The 26,921-nt window shown below is 43.3% G+C and overlaps 1 protein-coding gene across 5 annotated transcripts in view; it reads left to right on the forward strand.

Annotated features, from left to right (window-relative positions):
- Positions 1-19,538: 19,538 nt before the first annotated feature.
- Positions 19,539-26,921, forward strand: part of samd11 (sterile alpha motif domain containing 11) — an 89,961-nt gene continuing 82,578 nt past the window's right edge. The window contains exons 1-2 of one of the 5 annotated variants that reach the window (XM_014146020.2): positions 19,539-20,746; positions 21,943-22,034. In XM_014146020.2, the coding sequence (XP_014001495.1) occupies positions 20,293-20,746; positions 21,943-22,034 (546 nt within the window). In that variant the 5' untranslated portion in view covers positions 19,539-20,292. Of the gene's footprint in view, positions 20,747-20,775; positions 21,014-21,942; positions 22,035-26,921 lie in introns of those variants that run through there. The other 4 variants (XM_014146019.2, XM_014146018.2, XM_014146021.2 and 1 more) reach the window with 4 other exon arrangements.

The following is a 26,921-nucleotide window of genomic DNA, read 5'->3' on the forward strand; positions in this document are numbered from 1 at the left end:
GCTCTTTTAGTATTTCACCAGTAGGTTTCCACTTCTATGTCTAAGATAACAAAACAAAATCACTACAGTAAATAATACACTATACTATGGTCTGCAAAAAACACTACAGTAAATAATACACTATACTATGGTCTGCAAAAACCCTACTGTAAATTGTACAGTATACTATAGTCTGCAAAGACCCTACAGTAAATAATACAGTATACTACAATCTGCAAAAACACTACAGTGAATACTATAGTATTTATACCATAGTATACTATAGTATTTTTTCATGTGGGAAGACAGGTTGGAGGGGAAGGGAGGTAGAGAGAGCGAGAGAGAGCGCGAGAGAGTGTGAGAGAGAGCGAGATGGTACCTCGACATGACCGTTCAGCAGGGAGTCTGGAGTGTCTCTGTAGTGGGGGGTGGAGTTGGCCTGCTTTCCATGCCCGTGAGCATTGCCTGGCCTCTTTCGCTTTGGCCTCTCGCTTTCTCTCTCTCTCTCTCTCTCTCTCTCTCTCTCTCTCTCTCTCTCTCTCTCTCTCTCTCTCTCTCTCCTCACACACACACACACACACACACACACACACACACATATGCGCACGCATGTACAGTACCAGTCAAAAGTTTGGACACACCTACTCATGGACACACCTAAAACTGTGAAATAACACATATGGAATTACGTAGTTACCAAAAAAGTGTTAAACAAATCAAAATATATTTTATATTTGAAATAATTAAAAGTAGCCACCCTTTGCCTTGATGACAGCTTTGCACACTCGTGGCATTCTCTCAACCAGTTTATTTAAATGAACAGGTGTGCCTTGTTAAAAGTTAATTTGTGATTTGTTTAACAGTTTTTTTGGTTACTACATGATTCCAAATGTGTTTTTTCATAGTTTTGATGTCTTCACTATTATTCTACAATGTAGAAAATAGTAAAAATAAATAAAGTCCTTGAATGAGTAGGTGTGTGCAAACTTTTGACTGGTAGTGTATGTGGGTGCGCACTGACACACACACACACACACACACACACACACACACACACACACACACACACACACACACACACACACACACACACACACACACACACACACACCCTCCTCTCTGACCCAGCCTGCATCCTGTCCCTGGCTGATCTATGGGCTGCCCTGCCCTGCGGAGTGTGTGTGTGTGTGTCGCTTGTCCCTCCAAATCGATATCTGTCTCGTATCCATGAGTCGTGCCTGATCTTTGTTCGACCTTGCGCAGCACTAGTTCCTGGAGCTCCTCTCCTGAGCAGACAGAGGCAAAGTAAAGCGTGACGCCAACGCGGCATAGAGCTTTACCTCAAACTAATCAACTCTGGGTTCAAAGTCATTTATTCTTGACTCATTTATTTTTTTTGTTGGGGGGGGGTGAAAAACCCTGACATTAAAGTGCTTAACTGATAAAGCCGATGACGCTGTAATATTTCGGAAATTAGTTCACAGGAAGCACTTTGTCAGAGACAGGAATTACTTAATGTGAGGTCAAGGTATACAGGTCAAAGCCTCAGAAAACGGGATACAATTTGACTCCAGAGTCAGTCACTATGAGGCCACAGTGTTGTTTTTGCTGTCGACTGCAAAATAAAGGTTTATGAATCATAAAGATAAGCCATTCTCGTCTTTTGTAGATTTTTTTAGTTCATGTTTGTACGAATGACCTTATTGTTTTCCAGGCTGAGGAAGCCAAAGCTTTCCTGTAAGAGTGTGTGTGGGAGATCAACCCAGAGCCTACTCTGAGGTTGCTGGGTAGAGGTTGAGTTCAGCGTTGCGTGGTGGTGGTGGCGGTGATATAATGGCTCCCTCCCTGCTCCCTGGCTGAGGGCTTGGGGTGCTAGTGTAGCCGCCGCCGCAGCTAATTGAACCCTTGCAGTAAGGTAAGGGAGGAGGCTGTCAGAGAAGGAAGGAAGGGAGGGAGGGAGGGTGGGAGGGTGAAGTGCCCCTGGGGGTTTGAGTCCCTGCCTGCCTTCCCTCCTTTCCCCCCTGTCTAAATAGCTCTGCCACCGCTGCAGGGCTTCCTGTGCCTTATCTGCTGATAATTGGGCACTGGAGCTCCACAGCCCGCTTATGAAATATAGATTGCCTGCCGGAGAGGGAGGGGGTGCGGTGGAGCAGAGAAGCCTGTGGTCTTCTCCTCCGACTGTGTGGAGTCTTCTGGGCTTCACGTTGGAAGCGTTCTGTCATTTTGGGGCATGGTAGCTTTCATAACTGGTTTATCTATCACATCCATAGTCATTGCAACAGAGAGAATGTCCAAAAATCTGTCATATAAACAATGCACTATTTTATTATACTGTTGGTCCCATCTGCTGAATACAGAAGTAAAAACTGTAAATACTGCCTGGAAACCTAGTCAATTTCTCAACACCATAACAGTACACTGTTGAATTGTTGATTCTAGGTCCTATGCATTTGGTAGTGAAATTTGTATCTCTGGATATCTGTGGCTTGTCTCCTGCACAAATTTGTAAACCTTGTCCCAAAATATCCAATGAAATATTTGTATATCCTATTTAGGATATGTTTCCTTTCACTCTTCTCTTCTAGCTGATTTCCAGTCCACACACAGGTCTGTTCACATCCCAATTAGCTAGCGAGAGATTGATTTAATGAATAAGTACCTGGCTATGTGTGGTGTGAGCCAGAACCAGACAAATCTCAATATATTGGCATATAAAAGTCATAATTTTGACATCCCAAACGGCACCCCATTCCTTAGGTCAGGGCTGTTCATCCTAATTCAGGGACTAATTCATGCCTGGGACACCAAGTGAGTGCAATTAACTACCAGGTAGAAACAAAAAACAGAAGTGTTTCGGCCCTCCAGGACTGGAATTGAACAGCCTTCCTTGCCCTAGGTAGTGCACCACTTTTGACAACCGGCCAATAGGGGGGATGGGGACTGGGGGGTTGTTTGCACTAGTTTTTTGAAGAGGGGAGAAAAATGATGCACATAGGACCTGCACTTGACTTAATCAGATACTATCAGTTAAAATTATTGCCAGGTAAACAGCCAATGCAATATGAATATTCATCATTTAATAATCATTTTTTTATTTTTATTCTTTGTAAACAGATGCGTGTTAAATCATAATTCATAGACCACATTTGGCTACTACCGTGTGAAAATCAAGGTATTAGGTCAATCTCAAACTAAACCAAAAGCGCATAGTAACACTAGACCTTTGTCATGAGGCATAGTGTATGTTCAGTATGCAACCTGTCCTTGGCCTAAGTGAGATGCAATAAGCCATGCACGTTTTATGCCATAGCACAACCTCTGATATCCATTGAAAAGAAAGACATCACACTTTGACTGAACACATCATCACAAACAAGGCACAACCGTAACTCACCTGTTACATGTTCCCCCCTCTTTTCTCCTTCCCTCCCTCCTTTTATTTACATCACTAATGCTAGGCCCCACATCACTCTTAGCGTGCTCCTTAACTTAAGGAATAGCCCTCCCATTTTGGACAAAACCAATGTTGTGCACTACTTTTAACCAGTGTCCATAGGGCTCTGGTCAAAGGTAGTGCACTATATAGAAAATAGGGTGCCATTTGAGACAAATCACTGTTTCATTTCCCAACAACCACCGGTGGACTTTTTTTGGTCAATACCAATTGCAATTCCCGGCACTGGGCGGGAGACAAATTCATTTCAATTACAATTAGCATGGCAGCTGGGCGGGCTGATTTATGGCGTTGTTTTCTTTACAGTGCATTCCCTTGCGCATGAATCACCCCTACGCCGCCCCGTGTGATCCACACTTCATCTACCTACCAAGGCAGCGGCCTCACCAAGCATTTATCTCAGCTCACTTGTCACCATAGCAGCACCCACTCGTAGCATGCGCTCCAGCAGGTATATGTCACTGGTCACCCCCAAAGCCAATTCCTCCTTTGGCCGCCTTTCCTTCCAGTTCTCTGCTGCCAATGACTGGAACGAACTGCAAAAATCTCTGAAGCTGGAGACTCATATCTCCCTCACTAGCTTTAAGCACCAGCTGTCAGAGCAGCTCACAGATCACTGCACCTGTACATAGCCCATCTGTAAACAGCCCATCTATCTACCTACCTCATCCCCATACTGTATTTATTTCTTTATCTTGCTCCTTTGCACCCCAGTATCTCTACTTGCACATTCATCTTCTGCACATCTACCATTCCAGTAATTGCTATATTGTAATTACTTCGCCACCATGGCCTATTGCCTTAACTTACCTCATTTGCACTCACTGTATATATACTTTTTTTTCTTTTGTTCTACTGTATTATTGACTGTATGTTTTGTTTATTCCATGTGTAACTCTGTGTTGTTGTATGTGTCGAATTGCTACTCTTTATCTTGGCCAGGTCGCAGTTGCAAATGAGAACTTGTTCTCAACTAGCCTACCTGGTTAAATAAAGGTGAAATAAATAAAATAAATAAACATTTCTGTAGCGCTTCCCCGACCGCTCCCCCTTGACCACAGGGAGCACCAGCTTCCTTAACTCACACCAGACATATTGTATACTGACTGGGAATTAGCAGGGTTAATGTCTGGTTCTGTGTAACAGTTTAGCAGCGTAGAGCCATGTGTTTCTATCCCCATTAGTAGGCTATTTGTACTAATTTGGATGTTAGGAACGGAAGCCGGTTGTCAATACTGTTTTGAGAAACTCTTTAGTGAAATGTGGGGGCTGGATATGTGTTACTTTCTCATGTGTTTTAATAACAGTGCGTTGGGATTTATATATTTTTTTAAAGTGGGGATAGTGTTCCATAGGATTTGAGTTCTATTCAATTTGGATCAAGAAGTGGTTCACACAAACCACTTCTTGACCACAGGGAACACCCACACACTGCAATGAAATCCCATCCCGTCACTTGACCAACTCCCATGGTATGTAAATGCTGAATAAAAATGTTCATCACGTATTCATTATCCCTGGTCACGTGAGCTTATAAAGAAGCTTTGGTTTTCTATTCTGTCATGGCAACACAACAGCAAAACGTTACCCTTAATTCAACATTTGGTTACCATCAGTCAGGGACAAACCGTGCCTGTTTTCGATTGTCTGGAAATGTTTGGGACAGTTCCCCCTCATGTTCTCTCTCCTCCTCCTCTTCGGATGGTGAGTCACTCTGGTGCAGACTTTTTCCAGAGGGACGTTTTTAAAGACAAGTCCCTGATGGCCACACTGCGTCATGTTTATAGGGCCGGCCAGGGCTCGGTCGGTCCCCATGAGTCTGGCAGCTGTGGCCCTCCTCCCCCTTCTCCTCCTCCTCCTCCTCACTGTCTCAATGCTGCCGCCACATCTCTGTGCTGCCATGTGGGGTTGAAAGAGCTGACCCTCGCGACAGAGCCTCTATGGTTACACGAAAGGCGATGATTCAGGGCGGCAAATAAAAACAAGAGGCAGTGGGCCGCTCCGCTTTGGGCAGACTAAACATCTGTTTGGACAGCGTCTTGACTGTAGTTTCTCCTTGAGGTTCTGCGTGTGTGTTTATAGTCTACCCCATCCAGAATCAGCTCAACAGGAAGTGAAGATATATGTCATTTAGATGAGGCTTTTATTCAACGCAACTCACAGAAGTGCATGCATATATTTTTGTATAAATGGTCCGAGCTGAACCCAGGACCCTGGAGTTACAAGCACCATGCTCTACCAATTGAGACACACAGGACCTGAAGAGGGCTGAACCACTTAGAGGTCATTTATAATAAAATAATACCTGGACTCCCAGAATATCTACTCATTCTATACAAAGAGCAGGATACATGACCACCATGTTAATTCAACACCATGGGATTTGAGTTATATTTTATAAATATACAGGTTCTGCACAGAGCCCTTTCAATTGTGCTTCACCCTAGTTCCCTGTGGTTGTTCCTTGGTTTATGTTAAACCCTGATGAAGGCAGCTTAGCTAATTACTGTAATGAATGTATTGCATCGGAGCAATAGATTTTGTAAGTGTACATCTCAAATGGCACCCTATTCCCTATATAGTGCACTACTTTTGACCAGGACCCATAGGGTGTCATTTGGGATCCAAGTGTTTTGTTCTGCAGTCCTGCAGAAGTGTACTTTTTCTGTCTTCTCCAGAAGAACGTTCCTTGGTTGGTTTATATCTGGATTCTGTGTGACCTGACCAATCCAGTTCCCCCTGTTTAGCACTTTGCTGTGGAGTGAAGAGGATCAGTCTCTGGCAGCGTAAAAAATGGGACACTTTTCCCTTCATAGTGCACTACCTTTGACTAGAACCCTATGGTCCCTGGTCAAAAGAAGTTCACTAAATAGGGAATAGGGTGACATTTGGGACACAGGCTGTGTCTTTTAATACAGGAAGGCAGAGCTAGGAATTCCCAAACAAGAGTCAGGAAACTGTCTGCAGAGGCAGGGAAGAGAGATGGATTATGCTGTCTCTCCAGCTTTTGGAGTATTTATGAGGAGGATCTTTAACGGTGAATTTCCCTCTTGGGGAGTAACACTATTATACGCAGTATAGTATGAAGCTACCCAAGGTAGCTCAGAGGAACATCTGAGTGTAAACAGTATGTTTTTAGGTAACACTTTACTATACAGGGTACACATTAGACTATCATAACACCTTTATGAAACCAGTCTATTTCTGAGTGTTTCAGTATAATAAAATTTAAAAAAATATTCAGGAGATCCTATTGAGATCCGTGATCTCTTTTTCGAAATGATAACTGAGTACAAAACATAAACATGAAACCGTAAGAGAGTACAAAATACAATATAAAATTAAATTGTATAATAAAATACAATAATGATGACCATAAACAGTGATACCATACATGTGTGATTGTGTGACTAAAGACTGAGTTAGCGCGCTGAGATTAGGTGTGAATTATAGCTTTAAGGCAAGGTGACTCATCGTGAGAGCTTAGTTCAGTAACCTACCACACTACACCTCACCTCTCTTAAGCCACCTCTCGTCAACAAGCAAACCTCAACAACTGTAAGACGTACTGTGTGATCAGAATCAGGGCACCGATCGTCAACATGAGGATAGTGTACATGTTAGCATGTTACTCTAATAGCCATTGGGCATTTTCATAACACACATCCTGATGAATGTTAACCGTCTAATGTCAGCTGGTCCTGAGAACTTCATGTCTTAAACTCTCTTTAAATCAGGCACTCCGTCATCCATTCATTTATTTAAAGAGAAAATAGTATTGACAGTAATAAAAGGTATGAATCTAAACGTGTTGTGTTGATTGATTTATAGCTCTCGAACACACACACACACACACACACACACACACACACACACACACACACACACACACACACACACACACACACACACACACACACACACACACACACACGTGCTTGCGTGCGCACACACACAAAAACAGACACAGTACACACACACGCTCGTGCGCAGACAGCGCACACACATGCACGCACACACACACACACACACACACACACACACACACACACACACACACACACACACACACACACACACACACACACACACACACACACACACACACACACACACACATAAACAGTAAGCTACCCCGAGAGTGAGTGCTGTATTGGGTTTTCTCCAGGAAGTGCGGCTCCTCCAAAGCTCTGGTCAGATGAAAGGCGAAGAGCCATATCGATTGGGCAGTCGGGGGATGGGGAGGGTATGGGGGTTGTGGGGAAGGCGAGCAGCGCCTGCAGTGAGCCTGATGCAGGGCTGCAATCCAGCCAAGGAGTGGGAGGCCGGAGGCGGAGGGGGGGATGTGGGCAGTGGGGGGGTATGGGGGTAGTGAGCTGTCGCTGAGCCCCCGTGGCTCACCCGTAACCCCCCAGCCCCCGTTGCACACTCCTCCACAATGTGCAGTCTACTGTTGTTGATGAGGACTGTCAGAGCCGTGCATCTTGGCTCAAGGGCAGGGATAGTGCTGACCCCAAGGCTGCCTCGCATCCATATTGCACACCGCATATACACACACATAGGATACACACACACATACACACATCCACACACACACACATCTCGACACAGTGCACACGCAAGATCCAATTATGCAGTCATTTTCCTCTCTAAAAAATGTATTGAATCATTGAATTAATGCACCAAAACTTTAATTACTATACTACAGCGACAATTCTACAAAAAAATGTGGAATAAAATTCCATTCTCATATGTACATCTCATAAATGGGAGAAAAATATCTTCCAGTGTGGTGGATTGGTGTCACTGATTATTTTGGCAAATCATGATTTGGATGAGGTGGTGGTATGGTATGACTGGGTGGATTGTATACTAGACTTTTCAGAAGGGGATGGGCTGGGTTTTGAACTTGTCTGCTACTCGTTAGTCAAATTTAAAAGCCTTTGATCCCAGCACCAAATTAAGTAGCTGCTACAGCTGAAATTATCATTAGATAGCATATATTAAAGGTTTTAGAATTATGAATTTCTCATACCACACATGTTGCTTCAATGGTCTGGAAATTATACAGCTCAAAACACCAATATGGCATTAACTAAGAGTGACTAAAGTTAGCTAAAGTTTGTAGTGGCTGTTTCAAGAAAACCGAACCATGGATTACGGTTTCTCTACAGAACTACTTTCAGGGTGAGGAACCATCGAACATTAAGTTGTAAAATACTGAACTTCCTCCTTAAACTGACCATTATGACAGTGACCATGCTAAATGTACTTTTACATACAGGATTAGGCATATCAGAAATAATTTGTGTAATGTTTTGGTTTATGGAGGCCAAATTCAGCCAAAAAATATTGAAAAAAGTGTTTTTCATAGAACTATCTCAAGGGATTGAATGTTGTTTGCTCAAATTCAGCAGACTACTCAGGTTATAAAATATATGTGGTTTTCACATTGAAACCAACCGTGTTTTCATTAATACCTAAAGGAATATTCAAAGGCTTTTATTACTTGGTAATTACTGTGGATTAAAAACGATTCCAAGCACTACAAACAAGCAACTATGCCTCCATCTCTAATCCTCTAGCATCGTTATGAAAACAACAGTTATGATGTGCAATTAAAAACACTTAAGAAGGTTTTACCAATGCTTTCCAAACTCCTTGAGCCTATAAACTTCTTCTCGTGTGGAGTCAGTGTGGGGCGTGACCGCTGAGCTGTGACGCCCCGGGGGATAGATCGGCCAGGGCGGCTCTCTAATTGAAACGTGTCGGCGACTCATCGACGTCTTGGCTCCGGTTTCAGGGCTATTTCAAACCGCAGTGCTGATTGCTGGTTTCAAATCGCACGGAACAAAACTCAATATCGGCCGGGAGATCAGGAAATGTATTCTTTGCAAGCAGATATTAACTCTTTACAAAGCCGATTTGATGTTTGTTGTAGGTTGGAGGCGCTCAGGTGTGAACAGTACATTTAATTGGTCTTTCCACAACACTCCAAGACAAACTTTGTGACACTAGCAGCATATGCATTGAACAACATTAAAGGTGTTGTCTTATTTAAAGACACAATTGTTAAAGGGATTGTTCAATTATTTTACGTATTTAGATATGTACAGTACCAGTCGAAAGTTTGGACACACCTACTCATTCATGGGTTTTTCTTTAATTTTACTCTTTTCTACATTGTAGAATAATAGTGAAGACATCAAAACTATGAAAAAAACACATATGGAATCATGCTGTAACCAGAAAAGTGTTAAACAAATCAAAATATATTTTATATTTGAGATTCTTCAAAGTTGCCACACTTTGTCTTAATGACAGCTTTGCACACTCTTGGCATTCTCTCAACTCAAATCATATATCATTGGTCAAATACACATGTTTAGCACACATGTACACATGTTTAGCACACAAATACACATGTTTAGCACACATGTACACATGTTTAGCACACATGTACACATCTACAATGTAGGGTCGAACTTCATGAGGTAGTCACCTGGAATGATTTTCCAACAGTCTTGAAGGAGTTCCCACATATGCTGAGCACTTGTTGGCTGCTTTTTCTTCACTCTGCTGTCCAACTCGTCCCAAACCATCTCATTTGGGTTGAGGTCGGGTAATTGTGGAGGCCAGGTCATCTGATGCAGCACTCCATCACTCTCCTTCTTGGTAGCCCTTACACAGCCTGGAGGTGTGTTTTGGGACATTGTCCTGTTGTAAAACAAATGATAGTCCCACTAAGCGCAAACCAGATGGGATGGCGTATCGTTGCAGAATGCTGTGGTAGCCATGCTGGTTAAGCGTGCCTTGAATTCTAAATAAATCACTGACAGTGTCACCAGCGAAGCACCCACACACTCCTCCTCAATGCTTCATTGTGGGAACCAGAGGTCATCTGTTCACCGACTCTGCCTCTCACAAAGACACGGCAGTTGGAACCAAAAATCTAAAATTTGGACTCATCAGACCAAAGGACAGATTTCCACTAATCTAATGTCCATTGCTCATGTTTCTTGGCCCAAGCAAGTCTCTTCTTATTATTGGTGTCCTTTAGTAGTGGTTTCTTTGCAGAAATTCGACCATGAAGGCCTGATTCACCTAGTCTCCTCTGAACAGTTGATGTTAAGATGTGTCTGTTACTTGAACTCTATGAAGCATTTGGGCTGCAATCTGAGGTGCAGTTAACTGCTGATTTCGGAGGCTGGTAACTCTAATGAACTTATCCTCTGCAGCATAGGTAACTCTGGGTTTTCCTTTCCTGTGGCGATCATCATGAGAGCCCGTTTCATCAAGGCGTTTGATGGTTTTTGCAACTGCACTTGTAGAAACTTTCAAAGTACTTGAAATTTTCCAGATTGACTGACCTTCATGTCTTAAAGCAATGATGGACTGTCGTTTCTTTTTGCTTATTTGAGCTGTTCTTGCCATAATATGGAATTGGTCTTTTACCAAATAGGGCTATCTTCTGTACACCACCCCTACCCTGTCAGCACAACTGATTGGCTCAAACGCATTAAGAAGGAAACAAATTCCACAAATCAACTTTTAACAAGGCACACCTGTTAATTGAAATGCATTCCAGGGGACTACCTCATGAACCATATTTTGAAGCTTTTGTTTGTTTACAGCCAGGGCTAGCCTATAACATTTTAGTTAGGCAAGAAAATGCCAAACGTTATGGTGATTCTTGGTTGGGGGCCAACCAACATTGACATTAAAAGACTAATACTTTCCACACATATTTGCTAGAAGAAGTCCAAGGATGTCTATTTCCTTGTTGATTGGCTATCTTGGCAACCATTCATAGGCTATTTGAAACAAGTGAGACATTGCATGTTTGTTTGCCATAACCTTATTTTGGTTTTATTGGTTGTTGAATAGACCTAATGAGGGTTATTCCAATATTTGAAATATAATTTAATTTCACATCTGTAAATGGAGTCTCTTGAAGGCGAGCCTAGTATTATCTGGGGTTGGCTGATGGCGCTGCTACCTTTCAAACATGGTGAACCCTTTGAAAAATGGATTGCGGGAAGAGATAAGAAATAATTTATGTTCCTATCACTGCCTCGCACAAATATCGAGGGGAATAACAGGAGGCTGCTGAAGGGAGAACAGCTCATAAAATGTCCGGAAAGAAGCGAATGGAATGGCATCAAACACATAGTTGTATTTGATACCATTCCACTAATTCCGCTCCAGCCATTACCACGAGCCAGTCCTCCCTAATTAAGGTGCCACCAACCTCCTGTGTGGGGAATATTGCGTCAATAACTCCCACAAACTTAGAGAGGCACGCTATATTTTACTGCACAAATTATTATCTGAGCTTCTACTGAGGTGGAAAGGGAACACATTGTGTTTTATACCAATAGGGGCTGGTTGGAGGACACATGAGGCCATGGTGATTTGTGCATGATAAGGACTGGAAAGGTCAAATTTTCGAATCATAGAACAAACTATTGACATTTTGATCATTGATTAGAATATCTACAAAGATTTCACATAACCTCCTTACAGGTTTGTTTTTCTCTAAACTTGTTTAATTCTATGGTTGCTTTTCATACGATACATTTGGTGTGTGTGTTCTTGCATGCTTTAGAGTGAGTGTGTACAGTATGTGTGTTCTTGCAGGCATGCTTGAGTGTGTGTGCGTACGCAGGGCCAGACTACCGTATTTGGGGCCCCACGGCACCATACTCCAGGGGGCCCCACCATGGCAAATTGTTTAGAATTGTAGGAAATTAGCTATAAAACTGCAACAACAACAACAAAAAAGAGGGGGAGGGAAACTGATTTTGCCATGGTGCAGAGAGTAACATGTGCAGTTTTATAATGCTATTTCATCACATTTTGTCATAGACGAAGAGAAAAATGTGCACTTTTAGAGCAAATTTCTTGCAATTGTAAACATTTTTCCATGAGGCTGAGAGAAAATGTTGCAGTTTTAAAGCTAATTTCCTGCAATTCTACACATTTTGCTATCATATGCTATCTGACATTTTCAACCTCTCCCTGACTCAGTCTGTAATACCTACATGTTTCAAGCAGATCATGGGGGGACAGGTAGCCTAGTGGTTAGAGCGTTGGGAAGGTTGCTGGATCGAATCCTTCGAGCTGATAAAGGTACAAATCTGTCGTTCTGCCCCTGAGCAAGACAGTTAACCCACTGTTCCCCGGGCGCCGAAGATGTGGATGTCGATTAAAACAGCCCCACCTCTCTGATTCAGAGGGGTTGGGTTAAATGCGGAAAATGCATTTCAGTTGGACAACTGACTGGGTATCCCCCTTTCCGTAGTCCCTGTGCCCAAGAACACTACAGTCTAAATGACCATCGCCCCATAGCACTTACATGAAATGCTTTGAAAGGCTGGTCATGGCTCACATCCACACCATCATCCCAGACACCATGGACCTACTCCAATTATACAGATCGACAGAAGATGCAATCTCTATTGCACTCAACACTGCCCTCTCCCACCTGGACAAGAGGAACACCTATGTGAGAATGCTGTTCATTGACTACAGCTCAGTGTTCAACACCATAGTGCCCTCAAAGTTCATCACTAAGCTAAGGACCCTGGGACTGAACCCCTCCCTCTGCAGCTGGATCCTGGATTTCCTGAGGGGCCGCCCCCAGGTGGTGAGTGTAGGGAACAACCCATCCTCTACCTTGACCCTCAACACGGGGGCCCCTCGGGCGTGCGCTATTCGTCCCCTCCTGTACTCCCTCTTCACCCACGACTGCATGGCTGCTCACGACTCCAACACCATCATTAAGTTTGCTGACGACACGACTGTGGTAGGCCTGGTCACCGACGACAATGAGACAGCCTATAGGGAGGAGGTCAGACAGTATGGTGCAAGGAGGACAACCTCTCAATGTTGGCAGGACAAAGGAGCTGATTGTGGATTACACGCAACGGAGGGCAGAGCACGCCCCCATTAACATCGACAGGGCTGTAGTGGAGCGGGTGGTGAGCTTCAAGTTCCTCGGTGTCCACATCACTGAGGATCTATTATGGTCCACTCCACACACGTCAACACAGTTTTGAAGAGGGCACGTCTTCCCCCTCAGGAGGCTGAAAAGATTTGGCATGGGCCATCAGTTCCTCAAAAAGTTGTACAGTTGCACCATTGAGAGCATCTTGACTGGCTGCATCACCGCTTGGTATGGCAACTGCTTGGCATTCAACCGCAAGGCGCTACAGAGGGTAGTGCGTACGGCCCAGTCCATTACTGGGGCTGAGCTCCTTGCCATCCAGAACCTCTATACCAGTCAGTGTCAGAGGAAGGCCCTAAAAATGGTCAAAAATGCCAGCCACCCAAGTGATAGAATGTTTTCTCTGCTACCGCACAGGGAGTGATACTGATGCACCAAGTCTGGAACCAACAGGATCCTGACCAGCTTCTAACTCCAAGCCATTACACTGCTAAATCGTTTGTTAAATAGTTACGAAATAGATACCCAGACTACCTACATTGACCCTTTTTGCACTAACTTTTTTTTGACTCATCACATACGCTGCTGTTACTGTTTATTATCTATCCTGTTGCTTAGTCACTTTATTCCTAGTTATATGTACATTTCTTGGTACTGGTACCCCCTCTATATAGCCGAGCTATTTTTACTCATTGTGTATTTATTATTATTTGTATTGTTATGTGCTATTACTTTTCTATTATTTCTCTATTTTCTTTCTCTCTGCATTGTTGGGAAGGGCTGTAAGTAAGCATTTCACTGTTAGTCCACACCTGTTGTTTATGAAGCATGTGACAATTAAAATTGAATTTGATTTGTGTGTGTGTGTGGTTGGTGTATGTGTGTTCATACAGGCATGCTTGAGTGTGTGTGTGTTCTTGCAGGAGGGGGGGTTCCACGGGAAAAAGGTTGGGTGTCCTTGCCTCTGTTTGCGTTGACAGCTACAGACTCTGGTCTAAAATGAGTATCCTCCTGGGCTGCTTGCCTGCCTGGCCGTCCAGAAAGGAAATAAATCCATTTGGAAGAGCAGCCATGTGGGATCACACAGGCAGCATCCTGACCCTTCAGATCCTGCGAGAGAAACGAAAGGCGCCGGCACGACAGCAAAAACTCCATGAGCCTCTGCGGGTACTGTTACAGCGTCCGCTCGCTGTGCTGAAATATTGGATGTCAAAGAGCTCTCTTGGTGCCACTGTCAGTTTAATCTGAAACCACATTTTGGATGTCTTTGGAAGAGCGAATCAGTGAGCTTTCAGGCAAAGGTGGTAAAAATGTATGTTTTATGAGGACAGCCAGGAAACATACACAGAAAACATTCTACCTATTTTTGTACTAATAGTTTACCTTGTGGGGACACTTATGACCTTGCCTATTTGAACCAGGACAAGAACCTATCAAGCTCAAATTGGTGCTAAAGTCTGGGGGCCACATTTATTTGGTGGGGGCAATAAGATAAGAGGCTTATAAAATTGTGCAAGCAAGAAATTCAAAACAGTTCTCTAAATAGTTAATTACTGACGCCGTGTCTCAGACAGTGTCTGGCTATCGATTGGGGAGAGAGATGGAGGGAGAGACGCTGCTTTTTCCAATAGGGGTAGGCCTATATTGCAGCTCATGTCTGAAAGGCTGGCTCTAAGCACTAGGGGTGGGCTCTCACTCTGTGATGGTTTTCCAGTGAGTATTTGTCAGGTCAGACTGTGCACCGCCCGGGGGTCTCCGCTCCTCTCCCCGGGTTATTTATTGCCTCTCTCCCCCGCCGGCAGCGCAGCGGCTCTGGGGCCGCTGCCAACAACCGCGCAGAGGCAGGGGTGTCATTAGGGGGGATCTATATGGCCGACGTGGAGTGAATAAACAAAACGCCATTCGCTGAATATTTTATTGAGAAAACACAGAATTTTATTGTCATTTCTATTTCAACAAAAATATAATTGAATCCCATTTTTTTTCTGTGAAAAAAGAGGGTGTCCTAGTAGCACACGCGATCAAAAGAGATTATTTAATTATGTCCACACATGGATATAGGATGAAAGAGAAAGAACAAGAGGGTGGTGGTGGTCGAAACAATAACGAAATCATACGCCCAATAACAGCCAACCCTCTTCAGCGAACTGCTGGAGGCCGAGATGTTGCCATGTCAGTCGGAGTTTGGGGGAACCCTTCCATGGTGGGTGTCTGGGTGCAGTAATGCAATGGAGCCAATGTCACAGACTGGGAGTGGGTGTGAGGGGGCATGGGTATCCCCGATATGACAGTGATGACAGGGTTCCCCAGGGCTCTCCTAAAGGTCCGCCCCAGCACCTACTTATCGACACCGGAGCCCACATTTCCGCAGAGGTGTTTCTGAGGTGACGGGGGTGAAAAGAGAGAATTAAAATAAAACGTTCACCTACTAAGTCGCCTTCCTAGAAACAGTTGTTCATTCTACTTTGAAGTTCCGTTGCATATGCAAGGTTTTGTTCCTGCCTGTTACCATAATACCCTGGTTGATTAGATGTAGCCTACATTGAGAGACATTGGAGAAATTAGCCTACCACACCATTTTGTAATATTGCTATGAACTATGGCATGATATCTACAGGCTTTACAGATCAGATATCATCACGGTCATCTATGGTTCAGATTAGTTAAAAGGCATTTTTGATTTAGGCCGGGATTCAATCCAATCGCGCTTTGTCGACTATTTAGGCCTACCCTTTTAAAGGAAATGCTCCCACGTTCGCAGAGACCGCATTCACGGAAAGGCTGCATATATTTCAAGTTTCAACATTTATTCGCCACACGCACAAGATACAACAGGTGTAAAACAGTACAGTGAAATTCTTACATTGAGAGCTCTTTCCCAAAAATTCTGTGATTGTGAGTGGGTAGAGACCTGTGGATGGGCATAGAGTCAGTGTGGATAGTCTGTGGGAGAGCAGTAGTTGTTAGCCATTTAACAGTGTTATGGCCAGGGGATAGAAGCTGTTTAGGAGTCTGTTGGTCTGAGCCTTGATGCACCGGTACCGCCTGTTGGACTGGAATATGTCCAAACAGTCCATGTGGTTTAGGTTGGCTCAACCGGAAGATACCTTTAAATGTCAAGAGCGCAATAACGCAGATCTACCGCTGATCAGATTGAATCCCGGCTTTATAACTTGACCCACCGCTAACAGAAGACATACACAACATGACCAAAAGTATGTGGACACCTGCTCGTCAAACATCTCATTCCAAACTCATGGGCATTAATATAGAGTTGGTCCCTCCTTTGCTGCAATAACAGCCTCCACTCTTCTGGGAAGGCTTTCCGCTAGATATTAGAACATTGCTGCGGGGACTTACTCCCATTCAGCCACAAGAGCATTAGTGAGACGGGCGATTAGGCCTGGCTCGCAGTCGGCGTTCCAATTCATCCCAAAGGTGTTTGATGGGGTTGAGGTCATAGCTCTGTGCAGGGCAGTCAAGTTCTCCCACAACAATCTCGACAAACTATTTCTGTGTGGACCTCGCTTTGGCACAGGGGCATTATCATGCTGAAACAGGAAAGGGCCTTCCCCAAACTGTTGCCAAAAAGTTGGAAGCACAGAATTGTCTAGAATGTCATTGAATGCTGTAGCGTTAATATTTCCTTTCACTGGAACTAAGGGGCATAGCCTGAACCATGAAAAACAGCCCCAGACCATTATTCCTCCTCCGCCAAACTTTAAAGTTGGCACTATGCATTCGGGCAGGTAGCGTTCTTCTGGCATCCGTCAAATCCAGATTCGTCCGTCGACTGCCAGATGGTGAAGCGTAATTCATCACTCCAGAGAAAGCTTTTCCACTGCTCCAGAGTCCAATGACAGCGAGCTGTACACCACTCCAGACGATGCTTGGCATTGCGCATGTTGACCTTAGGCTTGTGTTCGGCTGCTCGGCCATGGAAACTCATTTAATTAAGCTCCTGACGAACAGTTCTTGTGCAGACGTTGCTTCCACAGGCAGTTTGGAACTTGGTAGTGAGTGTTGGAACCGAGGACAGGCGATTTCTTCAGCACTCGGCGGTCCTGTTCTGTGACCTTGTGTGGCCTACCACTTCGCGGCTAAGCCGTTGTTGCGCCTAGACCTTTCCACTTCACAATAACAGCACTTAAAGTTGATCAGGGCAGCTCTAGCAGGGCAGAAATTTGACGAACGGACATGTTGGAAAGGTGGCATCCTATGACAGTGCCACGTTGGAAGTCACTGAACTCTTCAGTAAGGCCATTCTACTGCGAATGTTTGTCTATGCAGATTGCATGGCTGTGTGCTCAATTGTATACACGTGTCAGCAATGGGTGTGGCTGAAATAGCCAAATCCACTCATTTGAAGGAGTGTCCACATACTTTTGTATATATAGTGTATATCCTTTAATGTCAGTAAACAAGGTGATGGTTCATAAAGCTTTGCAGAAGTGATGGTGAGAATGGTCTCCTCCACCATGTCATGAAAGCGCCCATGCTGCTCATTCCCTCATTCAACCTGTTGTGTTGACATGAATGAATCAGGGACCAGAGAATTTCAGTGTGTGTGTGTGTGTGTGTGTGTGTGTGTGTGTGTGTGTGTGTGTGTGTGTGTGTGTGTGTGTGTGTGTGTGTGTGTGTGTGTGTGTGTGTGTGTGTGTGTGTGTGTGTGTGTGTGTGTGTGTGTGTGTGTGTGTGTGTGTGTTTGTATACAGTATATGGGTACATATGTGTGCATGCATGTTTTTGCTTATAGGTGTATAACCCAAGCAGTAGGGCTATCCAGCAATGCTTTATCTATGGCCCTCTGCGCTCAGGCCCCTTTGCAGTGCATAGCTCCTTCCTGTGCGTGACAGGGGGCATTCGGTGTGATTTATATGCGTCTGACACACAGGACTCTGGGCCCAACCTCTGCTGTGGAATGGCTATTCCATGTGGTGGTGTGGAGGATGGATAAACCTGGGTGGTGGTAAGTTGATGGGTCAGAGCCTGGAGTGCTGATCCGGGATCAGTTTTGCCTTTAAGATCATAATGAATAAGAATATATGTATCAATAAGAATATATGTATCAGGGGGACCTGATTGTAGATCAGCTTTGAGTACCGTTCCTGATGTGACTTTCTACTCTGATTTTTTTTTTTTAGGTCCATTGGATCATGCCCTTGCCCTCTTCAATGGAAGATATTACCACTATGGGACTATGTGAAGGCGAACAGCACGTACAGGTCTTTCTATCCATTATCTAATTACACTCACGCCTTTGTTCATTTCACAACAACCTGTGTGGGATTAGATTTGTATGCGATTGGTATTTTTAAGGTAATATAAGTTTGGTGAGGTCAAACACACAACATTTAGTCTGGCGTGTTTGATTTTAAGTTTCACAAATGCAGGCAGATTTTGAGATATTGCTGATATTTTGACTTAACAAATGTGATGAATAAAATCTTCTGTTCTTTATGATATCCTTTCCAGATTTTTAAAATGGCCATCGTTTTCTCAAAGGAGAGAGATCATTACAGTAGTGGGAAGATGATTACAAAGAGTACAAGAAAAATATTGACTTCAAGCACTGAGGGCACAACAGAGAACACCCACCACATTCTGAACCTCAGAGGTTATGAAGGGTAGAACTATGAGCAAAGACCAATTAAAGAGAATGAACATATATGTGTTCAAAGCTGTTGTTGAATTTAATGGAATATAGTCTATAGGCCTGTACGTGTTTGCTTGTTGTTGCGAGACAATGGGGCCTACTTCTATGTTAGCATAGCCTATCAAAAAATGTATCCCTACCTTGGTAGGCCTAACCATCAACTGACTTTGAATTTTGTTGTTTCGGTATGTATTGTTGTTGTAGGCTATATGTACCTGCTGATATATGAACATGAATATTATAATCATTTAAGAAGAGGGAAATATTATAATCCGTAGGCTACAGTATGTGTCAGGAATATGTGACTGTGTTTAGGCTATATTTTGCGCAATAATGACGTCCGTCGCGCACCCCCCTTCAAGTTTTCGCGCTCGCAAAACCTCGGCTGTTTAAATGGGCCAAGTTGAGAAGCGGCGGAGAGTGCAAATCTTGTTTGGTCTGGGTCTGTGAACTTCACCGTGACTTTAACGATATAGCCTACACAGGGTTAAAAAACAACTATTTCAAAGGTCCCATCAGTTGAATTTGTTCCACGCAAATACGTTGAAATATCTTGAAAAATAGGGAAGTTTGCAATGCTCAGATAGCCATAGGCTCTAGTTTTATGGCATATGGAAAGTATGTAGCAAAGGAACCTATATTTGCATCTTTTGTACTACTTCTAATACATCAAACAAGACGTTATATAGCCTAGTATTGTTAATTATTCAGGTAGAGACGGTCTTGCGTAATACCAGCATATTGGAAGGCACAATGACTGTGAACCTGTTAAATGCAATAAATAAAGGCAGGTAAAATAAGAGAAACCAACATCATAACAATAGGCCTACTGTTTAGAAAATACTAAACTGAAGAGACATGTGGGGAAGTGTCAATGATCATTGTGGATAACGTGATGTCCATGGCTAAGGTATGACCACTCCAACGTGTCAGGTATTAGTAACGCAAGTCCGATTAAAAGTGGTAGGCAGGAGCGCGGGTGGTAGGCAGGAGCGCGGCGAGAACCGTCAAGCGAGTGGTGAGTGGTGGAGTGTGGCGGAAGAGAGCGCGGCCACTACAGAGAGCTGGAAACTAGTGAATGGCAATCTGTCCGGGAAGTTCAACAGAGTGTCACGGAGCGACACCGGAGCCCTGCCTAAAACAAAGTGTCTCGTCTTCAAGTCTGGGGCGGCTGACCAACTCCGAAAAGAGGACACACAAGTTGGGTCGGACTAGCTGCTAATCACTAGTTACCGGCGCTTCGCTCCCAGTAACATGCCTGCCATCAAAAAGGAGAGACTGGATGGGGACGTATTGGCATTGGCTGCCTTCAACCAGTCCGAATACCTGGCCCCTTTAAATGACACCGCTATCACTGTGGTGACCCCGCACCCACCGCAGTACGACCATATTTTCGGCCATCACCGCTTGTACTTGGGGCTCCACGACTCGGCACTGCATCACCAGCACCTTCACCATCACCCGGACGACTTAATGCTGGAGAGGTTTTCCTCCATCCCCGACTTTCAGCCGTTTTTTGAGAACGGGGAACCATGCATCGAGGTGGAGTGCGGGGAGAACAAGGCTTTACTATACATTAACAAACTGTGCCAAGGTAGTAAGGGACCCTCAATCAAATACCGGGGCGAGTGGCTCACCCCGAATGAGTTCCAGTTTGTCAGTGGAAGGGAGACCGCCAAAGATTGGAAACGAAGTATAAGGCACAAAGGTAGGCAACATAAAACATTATGTATACCTTTTTTTTTTAAAGTATGTTCATTTTGAGGAGGATACCCAATTTAAGGTTTTTGTCATTGTTTTGTGAGTGGAAATTCGGTTTCCCTGGTTTGGTTCTGCGTTTCGTAGTTAAAGGGTTACTCAGCAGTACACCAACGACAGCGCGTAAGAAGAGAGATGAGAAAAGGCACATACCCTCACTGTATCTTCACAGGCAGCGACCATTCGCAAAACGGGGCGTAAGGAGTCGTGGACTAAGGTGAAATACGTTAATATTTGGGTACAGAATTGTTTAAACATTATATGGCAGTTGATAGACGTTGCGGGTATCATTCCGTTGAGTGTTGGGTATAACAGAAGGCTAAATTTGTGTTGACACCTCAAAAGACCAGAATGATGTTGGAGAGAGGGAACGAAATTATTTGACTTTAAGTTTTAGGCTATTCCTTACTCTTTTGGTTATTTTGGGTAGATTATGTTTGCGTTGCAACTATCCAAAATAATGATGTTATTGTCTGGCTACTATTTTGGTTTGAAAAGTTATACATTGGCTCAGACAAAACAAACGTCTCAGAAGATGTTTATTAATTGATTTCTTATTAGAACAATGAATATTATTGACTAACTTTGGGCCTATTTGAATAATTTACCCGTTATTGCGCTGGCCGCGTGCGCAAGTATTTTGGAACCTCACCTCACCCCAAGTTCTGTTGGGAGAGGGTGTTGCCCTCGGGCAAAACATGCTAGCCTGATAAAAGATAGTTTCATATCTGACATTAGATACAATGACAATAGCCTACTGCCATGTATCTTAACACACGGGGCTCAACTACAACTCATCGGTGAAACTAGGTCATTTAGTTTGAAAAACTGGCAATTCCAAATGTAATGTTTATGTTTTAGTTTTGGATGCGTGATTATTCAACAATTATCCACATTTTGTGTTGCACAAACTGTTTTATTGATGTTTATGTATAGACTCTGTTAACATAGTCTTATGTTCGCTAGACAAATATATCGGCCTATATAAAGCTATTGAAGGTCCTGTCATTTGTAATCACCTCCATGTGTAGGTTATTACATATCATTGATTTAAAGTTGCTGATATCAATGGGTCCTGTATAAGTATGGTTTATTTTTGTATTATAACTCCTTCTAACTCTCTCCCTCACTCTTTCTCTCTCTCAGGGAAAAGTTTAAAGACCCTTATGTCCAAAGGAATCTTACAGGTACATCCTCCAATCTGTGATTGCCCTGGGTGTCGAATTTCGTCTCCAGTGGTAAGATTATGGTTTCATCAGCATTTCAATTCTTACATATGTTTTCCTTGCTTTATCATTGGTTAAAACTGTATGTTGCATTGCTGATTCCAATTGTCTGTAATGACGACTGGGCTAAGAGCTTGCTCTAAACTACATTTTATTTTTATTGAGACACAGAGTAAGCAGCATTGGTCTTAAGCAATCTGCCTTTTGTGACAGAATTTATTCAGAATAATATTGGTCTATAATGCTCAATGCTTGGGTGATTACAGCTGTGAGTCTTTCTGAGAGCTTTGTACACCTGGATTGTACAATTGTAACACATTATTCTTTTTTTAATTCTTCAAGCTCTGTCAAATTGGTTGTTGATCATTTTCAAGTCTTGCCATAGATTCTCAAGCCGATTTAAGTCAAACCTGTAACTTGGACACTCAGGAACATTCAATGTCGTCTTAGTTAGCAACTCCAGTGTATATTTGACCTTTTAGGTTTTAGGTTATTGTCCTGCTAAAAGGTGAATTTGTCTCCCAGTATCTGGTGGAAAGCAGACTGAACCAGGTTAAACTCTAGGATTTTGCCTGTGCTTAGCGCTATTCTGTTTCTTTTTATCCTAAAAAACTTCCTAGTCCTTGTCGATGACAAGCATATCCATAACATGATGCAGCCACCCCCATGCTTGAAAATATGAAGAGTAGTACTCAGTGATATGTTGTGTTGGATTGCCTCAAACATAATACTTTGCACTCAGGACAAAAAGTTAATTTCTTTGCCACATTTTTAGCAGTTTTAATTTAGTGCCTTATTGCAAACAGGACGCATGTTTTGGAATATTTTTATTCTGTACAGTCTTCCTTTTTTTCAGGTTAGTATTGTAGAGTAACTACAATGTTGTTGAGCTATCCTCAGTATTCTCCTATCACAGCCATTAAACTCGGTAACTGTTTTATTAAAATCACCATTGGTCTCATGGTGAAATCCCTGAGTGGTTTCCTTCCTCTGCGGCAACTGAGTTAGGAAGGACACCTGTATCTTTGTAGTGAATCTGTGTTTGAAATTAACTGCATGACTGAGGGACATTACAGAGAATTGTATGTGTGTGGGGTACAGAGATGAGGTAATCATTCCAAAATCATCTTAAACACTATTATTGCACATATTTAAAGAGATTTTGCCAATTTTTCATATTTTAATATAATATTTCAGAAGAATTGTAATACAAAAAAGTATTATATGTGTGTTTACGTTCACCTGGTAAAAGTTGATTGCGATATTATTAAGGGGGAAAAACACCATTTGAGGGTATGGTGCCTGGCCTGAAGTTTTTGTTCTGTTGGTTGAGTATGCACTTCTTTATCTCATTATTCACAGATATTTACATGACATTGAAATCAACACTGGCTCAAACCACAACATGAAGCCGAGATTGAAAGGCACAATTCTAGTCCAAGTTAATAAGTAATATGAATGGGTGACTAGTCAGGCTCCCTTTTGCTAGATTGATCTCATTCTCATGGCTCTTCTGTCCATTGCTGCTGTTCCTCTCCTAGCTGTTTCACTGGGCTGTGTTTGCCATGCCGTCCCCATTCAGCTGAGCTAATGGCATTATGCCATGCAGGTTGTGAGGCGTCACAGGTGTGGTGTCTGTGCCAGTGTGCTGGCTTTGAGCAAGCACGTCGCTGGCTCACCGTCGCCGACTCACTGTCGCCGAATCTGTTCACACAGGTGCAGTGTGTGTGTGTGTGTTTTTTTTTATCACTACGGAGTGCATCTGTCATCGCTCCAAAGCTCTAATCTTGAGGGCGTAAGAGGCTTAGCGAGCTACTGAGCGTGGCTACTGCTGATTTTTGTTTGTGAGGCACGCAAGGCAAAAGCGGTTTAGATAAGCTGGAGGTGTTTGAGTGATACAGGTAAACTGGTGACGTTTTCTTCACAGCCAAGAATACAGATACACGCAACTACCACGTAGGGTTCACGGAAAACAAAATTAAATGGAATGCATTGGCTAAAAAGACCGTTTCGGGGAGAATACATTAGATGCAGCTGAACAGTGGCACAATAGATATTGTCTGCAAATTGTCTTTCTTTCAAAAAAATGTTTGTCATTTCTACTGACAGTAAATGAACAGTCATAGAGTGACATGACTCAAGTAACTTGCCAGGAGTTGGCTTTCTGAGTCCTGACACAAAAGCCTATTGTAATCGTACTGTTTATAGCAGTGTGCACACCTCTTTGTTGTCAGTGCCTGTTGTTGGCTTAGCCAGAAATGGCAGGCTTTTCTCTACAGACGTGCTTGTCTGATGGCTTGTGATGGTTGGTTATATTCTATCTATTGTTTATGAGCAGTGCGGGTTCCTGTGAATTGTTTTCACAAACCAAGGCTGGGATTTCAACAGGTCTGAAGTTACTGCTGAAAAACACATTGTAGGCTTACTGTATCTCACAAATGAACATCTTATCATCTTATTTCTGGGACCCTTGGCATAGCAGAAGGTAATACATTGTAGACAGCCTCCTGTTTGGCATTCAAGTAGCTGAAAGTGGCACAGGTTGAAAAGCCATGATAATGTTGGATGACAGTATGGTACTGTTGTGCTGAGTGTGTCCAAACCTATAGTTTTCTCCAGTTTCGCTTTCGCTCTCTCTCTCTCTCTCTCTCTCTCTCGCTCTCTCGCTCTCTCTCTCTCTCGGGAGGTAGAGCTATAGAGGCTACCCTAGTGAATAACAAATGCAAGCGCACAGCACAGCACATAGCGTCGGCGGGTTCACGAGAGATGTGGAGGAGAACGGAAGGCAGCGGGGCTTGTCTCGCCTATCTCGGCGTCTTCCTCCCCCGTGCCGCCCTCCGCCGAATGGTACACACTAGCACTCTCTCTGTGATGAGAGTGTGGCAACGACCCAGTCGCCTGGCATAGAAAATGATCTCACACACATGCGGGTGTGCGCGCACACACCACACTAATACAGAGCTACTGTACATATTCACACTGTAACAATTGAGCAATTTTGAGCCATTTTCATTGTTTTGTGTTATGCTCTACCATACTAGGCATATAATACAGTATAGGGTTTTGTTAACAGTTACTGTCACCATTGTTAGGCCTGAGACGAAGTCGAGGTCCGGCAAAGGCTTCGAGGGCATTATCACTTTATCAACATACACTTTTGTCTCATCTACAGTACACACAGTGTTTCCATGCAAAAACTGTATATATCTCAATGGTGATAGTAACTGTTAACTCGGTTACCAACATACTCAAATAATGATTGACACATTTTCATTAAAAAAAATATATTTTGATGAATTTATTCATACTATTTCATCCTTCCACAAGATATAGTCCCGACACAAATCTAGGGTTGCTACCCAAGCCATCTGGTCATTCGTTCTATCAGTTCGGTTGCCAGAGACGCGACCCAGTCATTCAGTCTTTTTGTTCTGTATCTATGGACGCGACCCAGTTGTTCGTTCTAAATGTTCCATTGCCATACTGGCTGGCAACGTTTTTATCCCTTGCTTGCTAGCTAGCCAACTACGGCTAACTTAGTCATGTCAAAAAGTGCAGCAAGAATAACAGCAAAGTAGCTGCACTTGCATTTGTTTAAGCTGTTTTCTAGAGACATTTATTTGGATACATCCATAACAATGAGCTAATGAGGCACAATTTTGCCTGGCATATAAAATGTACTCACTCATCAGGACACTGTTGTTCAGAGGAGCTAGCCAACAACACCGCTAACACAATTACTTCAAACTGACCTTTTTTCAATTGACATTTCTTTGTATATGTCCATAAAAATGATGCCAGTTGATTCATGATTCGGACTGGCTGAGAAACGCTGCCTGTCTGTCTGTCTCATCCCAACACGTGCATTACTATGGGGCAGATGAAGATCCGATTGAATATTGAAACAATGTTGCAAATGTCGGAGAGACAGACAGCAAGGTTTATATAAATCAGCTTCTGCGTTTAACTGCTCTGTAGATTTGTGCTCTTCATGTACCCGGTGTGTGTGGTCGCTGTTTGAGAGAGGGTTAAGTGGTGTGTGTGTGCGCATGTGTGTGCTCCAGGGAGAACCGGGCCTTCTGCGCTCTGTTATTCCAGCGGAACCGGCGGAGGCCAGGAGGAAAGTACACTCTCTACCTCCGGCTCGTAAAGAGCTCCTCCAATCAGGGGCCTCCCCCTCTCCTGCATCCTGACCACAGAGCAAGAAAGAACAAAACACATGCACACATATACGCACGCACATACATACAGTGCTTTCAGAAAGTATTCAACCCCCTTGACTTATTCCACATTTTGTTGTGTTACAGCCATAATTCAAAATTGATTTAATTGATTGTTGTCTCTCACCCATCTACCCACAATACCCCCTAATGATAAAGTGAAAACTTGTTTTTAGAAATTGTAACAAAGGTATTGAAAATAAAATACAGAAATATCTCATTTACACAAGTATTCACACACCTGAGTCAACACTTTGTAGAAGCAACTTTGGCAGCGATTACAGCTGTGAGTCTTTCTGGGTAAGTCTCTAAGAGCTTTCCATTCCTGGATTGTGCAACATTTGCCCATTATTATTTTCATAATTCTTCAAGCTCTGTCAAATTGGTTGTTGATCATTGCTAGACAACAATTTTCAGGTCTTGCCGTAGATGTTCAGTAGATTTAAGTCAAAACTGTAACTAGGCCATTCAGGAACATTCACAGTCTTCTTGGTAAGCAACTCCAGTGTAGATTTGGCCTTGTGTTTTGGGTTATTGTACTGCTGAAAGGTGAATTCATCTCCCAGTTTCTGGTGGAAAGCAGACTGAACCAGGTTAAATTCAGTTTCTTTTTTATCCCAAAAAATTCCCCAGTCCTTAACCATTACAAGCATACCCATAGCGTGATGCAGCCTCCACT

The sequence above is a fragment of the Salmo salar genome, chromosome ssa15, assembly GCF_905237065.1.
Source record: "Salmo salar chromosome ssa15, Ssal_v3.1, whole genome shotgun sequence".
Lineage (NCBI taxonomy): Eukaryota > Metazoa > Chordata > Actinopteri > Salmoniformes > Salmonidae > Salmo > Salmo salar.